This window comes from Cephus cinctus, unplaced genomic scaffold, assembly GCF_000341935.2.
Source record: "Cephus cinctus unplaced genomic scaffold, Ccin1 Ccin1_scaffold0457, whole genome shotgun sequence".
NCBI classification, from domain to species: domain Eukaryota; kingdom Metazoa; phylum Arthropoda; class Insecta; order Hymenoptera; family Cephidae; genus Cephus; species Cephus cinctus.
This window is the reverse complement of record NW_014333134.1, coordinates 161,535-170,781: the sequence shown is the minus strand read 5'-3', so window position 1 is coordinate 170,781 and position 9,247 is coordinate 161,535. Positions and strand designations below refer to the sequence as shown.

At 39.1% G+C, this 9,247-nt stretch overlaps 2 protein-coding genes across 6 annotated transcripts in view; one reads left to right on the top strand and one right to left on the bottom strand.

Moving 5' to 3' along the window:
• Positions 1–5,576: 5,576 nt before the first annotated feature.
• On the bottom strand, positions 5,577–6,362 carry LOC107267790. The gene is made up of 3 exons (XM_015739890.2): positions 6,224–6,362; positions 5,960–6,156; positions 5,577–5,895 (listed from the first exon to the last, which is right to left on the bottom strand). The coding sequence occupies exons 1-3, from the start codon at positions 6,327–6,329 to the stop codon at positions 5,677–5,679; spliced, it is 522 nt and encodes a 173-aa protein (XP_015595376.1). The 5' UTR covers positions 6,330–6,362; the 3' UTR covers positions 5,577–5,676.
• A 147-nt stretch (positions 6,363–6,509) lies between these two features.
• LOC107267789 (serine/arginine-rich splicing factor 2) overlaps positions 6,510–9,247 on the top strand; it is a 6,247-nt gene continuing 3,509 nt past the window's right edge. For 3 of the 5 annotated variants that reach the window (XR_003059691.1, XR_003059690.1, XR_001537679.2), the window contains exons 1-5: positions 6,681–6,819; positions 7,202–7,626; positions 8,167–8,310; positions 8,408–8,605; positions 8,704–8,803. Coding sequence is in view for 1 of the 5 variants with exons in the window: in XM_015739887.2 (XP_015595373.1) it covers positions 7,445–7,626; positions 8,167–8,310; positions 8,408–8,605; positions 8,704–8,710 (531 nt within the window). In the remaining 4 variants the exon portion in view is untranslated. Of the gene's footprint in view, positions 6,820–7,201; positions 7,627–8,166; positions 8,311–8,407; positions 8,606–8,703; positions 9,164–9,247 lie in introns of those variants that run through there. The other 2 variants (XM_015739887.2, XR_003059692.1) reach the window with 2 other exon arrangements.

The window sequence follows — 9,247 nt, the reverse complement described above, 5'->3', positions numbered from 1 at the left end:
CCCCCCCCACCCACTCTACGTCGTGTCACTTGCGTCGAAAATGTATTTTTATATTTTTTTTCCGTACTCTTTTCTTTTTTTAAAATCGTCTTAACTATCGACGATCCGAAGCCTACCAACCAGTCACGGCCCTGTTGCTAATTCAGCCTAAAATCCATGTGGACTTTGAACTCTGACAAGCGAAACCTTACGGCAGTGAAACTGGAGCGAGTTAGCCTTTTAGTCGTTATCCAAGGAGCCTTATAAACACGCGTATAAATATATACATATATATAAGTGCATGTATTTACAGTATATATACCCATATATATATATGTGTATATATTATACAGACACATTATTCTATTATAATGATATAATAACGAGTAATTAGGGTATAAGGATACTCCGAGTTAGTTATAGCGTCTAACTAATTGTTAATGGGAGAAAGAGAAACAAAACGAATGAGCAGCAGGAACGCGTTTTCCCACGTATGTAAGAGGCAGACAAATTAACGAATTTTCACGTGTGCGCATGCGCGGTTTATTTATTTATTTTTTTTTCTTTTTCTTTTGATTCATCCTTCTCGCGTTAAAACGACCGATACGGCAACAAGAAAAATAGATAATCCGCACACCGTCCCTGTCGAATGTTTCACGATGGTCCAGCATCTTGCCTCTGGTTCATTCTCAGCATCCCGATTCCGCTATTCTTCATACGAATCTATAAAGACTTGTCTGTAAAGCGAAATTTATACAAAATGAGACGAAGAGACGATGGAAAGAGAATTTTGACGTTTTTGCAAGAATTCTACTTTTGTATGATGGAAAAAAGAATATATATATACAGTATATATATTATTGGCTCATTCGCGTGTACATGTATTCGTATGTTGAATAGGATCCTTAATAATGCTATTATACGTTCTTTTTTTTTTTCACCTATCAATCACCATTCTTGTATTATACCTTGAGACAAATGGCTATTTATGCAGAAATACTACTTTTTGTACAATGGACAGTTTTGACTCGGTTGTTTAGGCATTTTTCCTGTATTTCGCAAACCATATTAATTTTGTCCCACGTGCGTCTCTTCTGTTTTTCTTCTTCGAATCTTTCTCTGGTCTCGTTTTCTTTTTTTTTTTTAAGCATCGCCTCATACCAATATCTCAAACCACCCCGCTATCCTCGTTCGACAGTTTACTTCGCTTTCAAAATATTCTTTTGGCTCGCGTTACGCTCGCTAAGGAGGCATGGTAATTACTCATTACTATATTACTAGCAGTTACTCAATTAGTAAGCTTAGACGTGTAAGAGTAATATTACGTTAGGTTTTTGAGCTCTCTACTAATGCTGAAGCTAGATGATATTTTTTTTATAACTATCGACGATTGAACCGAGTATTGCTATTTTATTACTGATATCAATTAATTAACGATTAATACGCGAGTATTCGCAGTGTCTTTAATGTGTAAGCGATAATTAGCTGCGACGAGAGCCGTACATTGGTCATCTTTGATTCTTTCGCGTCTTCTCTTTTCTTCTTTTTTCTTTTTTTTTTTTTTTATTACTTCTCTTCCCCCTCCTTATTTTTCTTTTGTTCTCTCGTAAACGTTCGATTTAGCAGTGACGTAGCCGAGGCTTCTTCTTTATAGATTTTTTTTTTTTTATATATATATCAGTATTCCACACCTTCGATCTTAGCACTTAAGTTTTTGAATCGAACGCTACTTAAAGGAACCCTCATTGTGTCCCCTCTGCCCCCTCCCCCCTCGCTCTCTACTACGAGAATCACTTAATTAACTATTAAATTATTTACTTTTTTTTTGTACGTTTATTTTTACAGCCCCGTAATTATTATTTAAACGGTAATTTATTACTCTCACCCCGTCCTGGCCCTACCACCCCACTCCCTCCCTCCATCCTACATCCCTCCCTCTCCACCCACTATATTCTTTTCGTATTGTCCATCGTATCTCTTGCGTATCTTATCGATCCATCCATCCTGTATTATTATTTAGGTTATTTCTACTTTCTTTTCTTTTCTTTCCTCTTTTCTCTCACGCGCCAAAACGCCAACGTATGTCCACCTACGTAGAGCTTCCTTCTTACTTTCTCTCCCTTGCATCGTCCATCTAGTTTCTTTCGCCTTTTCGCACCCACGTTCGCATACGAACGTATCTGTGGCAGCCACTGGCTTAATTTATTTAAATCTAATTTACGCGGAGAAGGAGGATTGTTTTTGTTTATTCTCTTTTTATCTTTTAAAACCATTATTATTATTTTTATTATTATTATCATCATCATCAGTTCGTCATATTATTGTTATTATTATTATTATTATTATTATTATTATTATTATTATTATTATTATTATCAGTCAGCCACTGTATGAATGGTCATTCCCCCCTTCCCCCTTGCTTCGTACATTGACGATCCGTCGATGACGTCACACGGCGTAAAATTAACGCACGGTCGCACTACCTGAAATCCACATGGGAATTTTGTTCTTTTTTACAATTTAATCGTCTTTAGATAGTCGATACGCGATCTTATTCTCTCTGAGTACAATCGGCCAATAGTCGGAGAGAGAGAGAGAGAGATAGAAAGAGAGAGGCTAAATCTCGTGCTAGGGCGTCACGATGCCATGTACGGGGAAGGGGAAATGCTAATGACAGGAAATGTAAACGGAGAGAAAGAGAGAGAGAGAGAGAAAGTAAGTGCGGATTCTCATTCGGGCGACTATTAATAATGATAATTGTAATTGTAATAATTGTAACGATACAATAGGGCGAAACTTATTCGATAAACAAAATTAATCTCACTCGTCCGTGGCTATTCGCGTTTTCTGATTACGCCAGGCGACACACGCGCGCGCGCGCGCGTGCGCGCGTTTCCGTCCGTTTGTTTGCGCGAGCCTTCAAAATTTTAACGTCTGACGCGCGATTTTGTCTCTTCGATCAATTAATCGATCTTACCGCTCGAACAGGATCTAGCTATACGTTCACGTCGTGCCACTCGTTTTTCACGTAGGTCGTGGCAAACGTGGATACGTAGCTATGTGTAGTACACGCGCGTTCGCTATGGGACTGTCTAGCCAGTCTTTTGCATTGCAGTACCACGATTGACGGTGACGATTTGCGCAATTGACGAACGACGAGTACGTAATTCATTGGACGAGGTAGAAGTTTACAATGACGCTATAGATATCGATTAAAAAGAAACATACGTTTTTATATAATGCGGCGATAGTGGAAGATGAAAAAAAAGAGAAAAGTCTTTACTGTATGCCTACCGTCCTTCCCTCTCTTCGGCACTATGATATATATATTATATATATATTATATATATATTACCTACCACTCCCTCTTCCCATCCCGTGTCACACGAGTATTAATCTGAACTAATTGACTGAGTATTATTTTTATATTGAACCTTAATTATAAATAAATGATAAAAATTGTACACGTTTGAAGAATGGACGACTATGACGATGACGATGATGGTATGGTTGGCGAGGATGATTATTGTGTGTGCGGTTTATGAATAATAAGAATGGATCTGGAAACATGACTAATGCAATTAATTGAGGCGATGGGATTTATGGGAAAATTTTATAATGACAATCGATCGATCGATCGATGATATTGTATGAGCACGTGGTATTGTGTTATGTCACGTGGCATTGTTAGGGTGCTGGCAGTGCTAGCGGAAAAAGTGTCTTGTATACATGAGACGGGGGAATAAGGCGATTGATGATATTGACGATGTTGATTGGAGGGTGAGATTGAATTTAAGAGGAAAAATGGAAATTGACAAATGGAATGCGATAGATGTGAATGCATATATATATGCATGTATATATATGTATGTATGTGTGTGTTACGTATCGCGACGCGGATACGAACCGTTTATCTATGAGGGCGAAAAAAAATTTCATCTTAGCAGTAGCGTGTAAAGAGAGTAAAGGATGAAAAAAAAAAGAATAACGTGACAAAGACGTAGATGGAGGGGAAGAAAGAGAAAAAAAAGAGAGAAATTACTTTTGTATCCAGGAACTTGTGCGGTGTAGTTCAGGCTTCAGGCCCAGCAGCTATTGAGATTATTCAAGGTTGTGTGTATCATTATAAGTATTTTCAATTGTTGAATAGTAAATAGTGCAAGCCGGCGTAATAGCGACGACGGGCGTCTCTCTAGGGTCTGTGAGAGTGTGATGCGACGCCAACGCCCCCCCCCCCCTGTTTTTGTCCTCCGCCGTGCTTTGTTTCGCGCGAGGGTGTACTTTTTTTTTTTTTGAAAAGGGAGGGAAGTAGGCGTCGCGACGCACTTGCGAAAATGACAAAAACAAATACGTGCGTCACTTTCCGAATATTTCAAAATCCACGATCCCCTCTTTGTATAGTTTTTCTTTCTTTTTTCATTTTTGTGCTTTGATCCATCTCTTCCGTCGTAAATACGATAACGTTTGGTTCAGTACGAATTGCTGAGTTGGTTTGGCCTGATTAAATCGTTTTTTTTTTAATTTCATTTATGATCTTTGTCACTCTGTCTCTACTCTTCTCCCTGTCGTCTTATATCTTTTCCCTTACCTCTTTTCTCTTTTCCTTACTTCTCCTTTTTTTTTTGTATTTTATACGTTATTATTCTTGTATTCGTACTCCTTTGATCATCCCGCACATCATCCACCAGGGACATGAATTTTTTTAATTTATATAAATATCGAATGAAAGCACGAACACGGCTGTAGCGTGGAATCTTCCATGACAGGTGTACCTAATTTATATCGACTTATGGGTTTAAGATACGATGAGAAATTGTGTTTTTTTTGTATTGTAATGGTAAGTGATAATGCTGTTAGACATTTTAAGCTATTTATTCGGCTGCTATGTGATTTGTTGGAAATTATTTTGAGAGAACTTTTAAACGGGACGTGAAAAAATTTATGGAAATGCCCGTGGCTCGTGGCGGATGTCACACGGAAGATTCATTAAGGCGATGAGAGTTTTGAGGCGTAAGGATGAACGTGAAAGACGGGCACGCGTTTGGGAGATTGAAAAGTTCTTTAAATTGTGAAAAGTTACTTGCGACAAGTCACAGAAGCATCGAGCCAATCGATTTTTTACAATGAAATCCGTGCGACAATCGTCCAATTAAGTTTTAAGCCAATTGCGTGAGCCGTGCTTGTTCAAATATTCGCGCTCTTAAATGCGCTTCCATTCATACACAAAGAACCTATGGCATTACTTTCTTATGTACGAGCTTTACGTACGCGAATAATCATACGTGATTATTATGTTACTTAAAGCGACTGCTTTCCCATGTTGGATCTGTCGCGATTACAATACGTATTTATGTATGTTTCTATGTAAGTGACAAGCATGGCTCACGGACGGGCATCGGACCAAAATATACAACATTGCGTTTGCCCTTTTTAACAGTTGGCACAATTCAATTTTATACTACTGCGAAAGATTAAAGCTGTAACATATTGGAGAGTCTGAAGTATATAAGTAACGTTAACGGATTATTGGGGGGCATCTTATGCAAGGGCATTGTTGTGATACCACAGACGCAGCTTCATTAAATCTTCAATAAAAATAATGTGTTGATAATGTTGTTTTATTTGTCGTCTCCATCAATGTTCCTATTTAATTTACACAATCCTATTTATGTTGTACTTATAAAGTTTGTGATTGTTCTAGTCATTGTCAGCAGTCCTCTTTGCTGCTGGTAGGTCCCAATTTTTGAGACCTGGTTTCTTCGAAGCTGCCATATAGACCAGTGCTCCTCGACCAGGAATAGGTCTTACAGCTACATAGGTTCTGTGATCATCTGACCATTTGGAATGAAACTGGATCTTAGGTTGATTTACAGTCTCCTTCAGAATCTCCTCTGCTGACATTCCAGAAAATTCATCCTGTCATTATATGTGCTACGATAAGTTTCTTAAAGTATTGTTTGATATTTTTCTTTTAATGTACCACATAATCCAAAAAGGCTAGGCTGTTTTCTGGGTCACAAACTGCATCAGGCTCTGATTCTAAGCATCCTCTCAAAACACCATCCCTTAGTACCTTTACTACATAGGATAAAAAGGCATTGCGGTTCTTCTTAACTTCTAGTACTGGTGATTTGATGCTGCTCACTCGAACTAACCACTTGTTAGCCAGTTGCATTTCTAAAAATGATATTCTCATGCTGTTATTCTGTTTCTAAAGAAATCTCACATCATCTTGTAGATTAACCCTTCTTGTCTGCCAAATTCTTCAATAGAAACTTTGCTATCTTCATCTTTTTATTGAACTGCTCATCATACATAAGACCAATATCTTTCAAAGACATTTTCTCCATTGTCGTTATATATATAGAAATAAAAATACCAGAAACTATCGAAATAATATTAATTTAAATTTAGAAATGTTCTACTGTAAAAATTGAATTTTCAACTCGGCCGGAAGTTGTGGGTCGCGTCTGTTTTATTTTAATGGAGGAACACGCGGATGAATACATCATCTAGAAAGAAGCAGATCCCTAAGTTGAACATATCCGTTTCCGCGTCTTATTGTACTTTATTCACAAAATGAAAGGTTGATTTATTCGAGTATTATAGTGTTCCTTTCAAAAATCGAAAGTTTCGCGAAATCTTTCAATTAATCAGAATGAGCCGCGGACGCACCCTCCAACGAATGGATGGTCTGATATCGCTGAAAGTCGGCAACCTTTCTTATCGATCGACAACAAGCGACGTGAGGCGTGTATTCTGTCGTTACGGTAAGCTGGGCGACGTCTACATCCCAAAGGACAAGAATTCACGTCTCAGCAGAGGATTTGCATTTGTCAGGTGAGACAATCGTGTAGAATATATAATTAGAAAATATTTCCATAAAGCTGCGCATCAGTCGTTCATTCTGAGCCGCGTCTTGACCGCAGTGCGCTAAAACGCGGCTTCACTTCCTCTAGAAAATCACGCAACAAATGAAATTCATGTTAGAAGTACGAGGAAAAATTTAGAAGTACGTACGACAGTAAAAAAAAATAAAAGTAATAAAGTGAATTGACGACAAATAGGTATATGTATATTTTGTATGAAAAACAGATGCTTTTTTGAATTGTACGTCACGCGTACCGTGAACAGTAGTGTCGAAGATTGCCGAAGATAGCCGAAGTCTTCTACCAATCGGTTAGTTCCTGTTGTGACGTCTAGAGGGCCTCGTAAATTCCAGGCTCGCTTGGGATACCCCCACCCTGATGAACATTTGACTGGTGTAGTGGCGCAGTCACAGGTTCCTGTGCGTCATCTCCGGTCGTGCTCTGCGCGTTCCTCAGCTCTTCCGCTATTCGCCATCTTGTTCTCGTCGTGTGTGGACGGTTACGCTTTGTGGTCTTATCTTCCTGGACGATTCCTCGAGTGCGAGCAAAGGTACCAGCAGTTTTCTAAGAAGCCTGTCGAGAAGCTCGCTGTTATAATGAGCTACGGCCGGCCGCCGCCCCGTATTGACGGGATGGTGTCCCTCAAGGTGGACAATCTCACCTACAGGACGACGCCGGAGGATCTTCGGCGCGTGTTCGAGCGATGCGGCGAGGTTGGCGATATTTACATACCGCGCGACCGATTCACTCGCGAGAGCCGCGGTTTCGCTTTTGTCAGGTAAGAGTGTTTGAACTTTTGGATTTTATACTTGAGTCGGACCGGCTTCCCTTCAGAATATTTCACATGTATTTTTGCCTTTTTTGCCTTCCACTTTTACGCCTTATTCGTGGATCGTTGATCCCACATTTTCCTCGCCACCGTTTTCGACAAGGCTGACGTCATCAGATTTCGTTCACTAGATCTTTCGGAATGTATAAATAATAATATATTTTGTATGAGACAATGGCGCGCAATTTTTATACGTATAGAGTATTCAAGATTTTTTGTAGGAATTCGTTTAAATCGTACTCGACAATTTTCATGGTGTATGCACGAGTAAACTTGCAATGACATATTAATTACTGTGAGAGCTTCATTGAATGTTGGATATAGTTTACAGTTACCTCTATATTGGATAAAACGTTTTACAGTAATATTACTTTCTAAAAATAATTTCATTGCCATATTCTAGGTTCCTGGTCTTATACCACTGTTTATTATTTAATGTTGCTACATGATTTTTTGATGTTAACACCCTATCATTATTTATGATTTCAGGTTTTATGACAAACGTGATGCAGAGGATGCATTAGATGCTATGGATGGACGGTTGTTAGATGGTAGGGAACTTAGGGTTCAAATGGCTCGTTATGGTCGACCAACATCACCACACCGAAGCCGTGGAAGTCGTCGACGTGGAAGGTATTGTATATAACAGCTTGCAAAAGTGTAACTGTTTATTCCTTCCAAGGTACTTTGATTTTCATTTACTCCATATAATTCTTCTGCTTACATACAGGTCACGAAGTCGCAGTCGGGATCGCAGACGATCTCGTTCAAGATCACGCTCTAGGTCACGTAGTCGCGACAGGGACCGAAGACGCTCCTACAGTCGTAGTCGCAGCCGCTCTCGTTCTGACAGTAAGAGCTCACGTGGAAAATCGCGTTCACGCAGCAAGTCTCAGGAAAGACAGAAGGATAGTCGCTCCAAGTCAAGGTATGATACAATTTCTTATAAACATTATGCGACTAACGTCTGTCTGTCATTTTTATTCAAGTAACATCCTTACGATAATTATTTTATTTTGTTTACAGAGACTGAAGTAATTATAAGGTTATGAGAGTACAAGCGTGAACAGATGGGCGTGCCCCAAGTTGCAAATGCAGAATATCGTTCTCACGTGAAAAAGAAAAGGTATTCTATTACTCTCTATACCTAAACCACACTTTAGCACGTTCACATCCTTCTATCATTTACATATTAACTATGGTGACGCACTTCTGTGGGTTGGGAAACCAACCCAAAACTAATTTTAATGTAATATATCTAGAGTACAAGGATTGTCGACGACTTAAACAAAAAAAAATATAAACTAAAAATAGGGCGATAGTAAAAAAAACGAAATTCAAAATTTGGCGAAATTCACGACGTTCGCTCGGCCCCACTATCGCGCGTTCCTTCATTGTCTTATTCTTTTGGTGGCATTATTTAGATTAGTAATGGCGAATTATTTCTCGGTACACGTGACACGCGATTAAATAATCTTTATCAGCACGAATACGTATTTTTTTGCCGGGGCTATTACTTTCACATTGACGCTTTTTGCGACGGCTTGTTATTACGCCCCCCCCCCCCCTT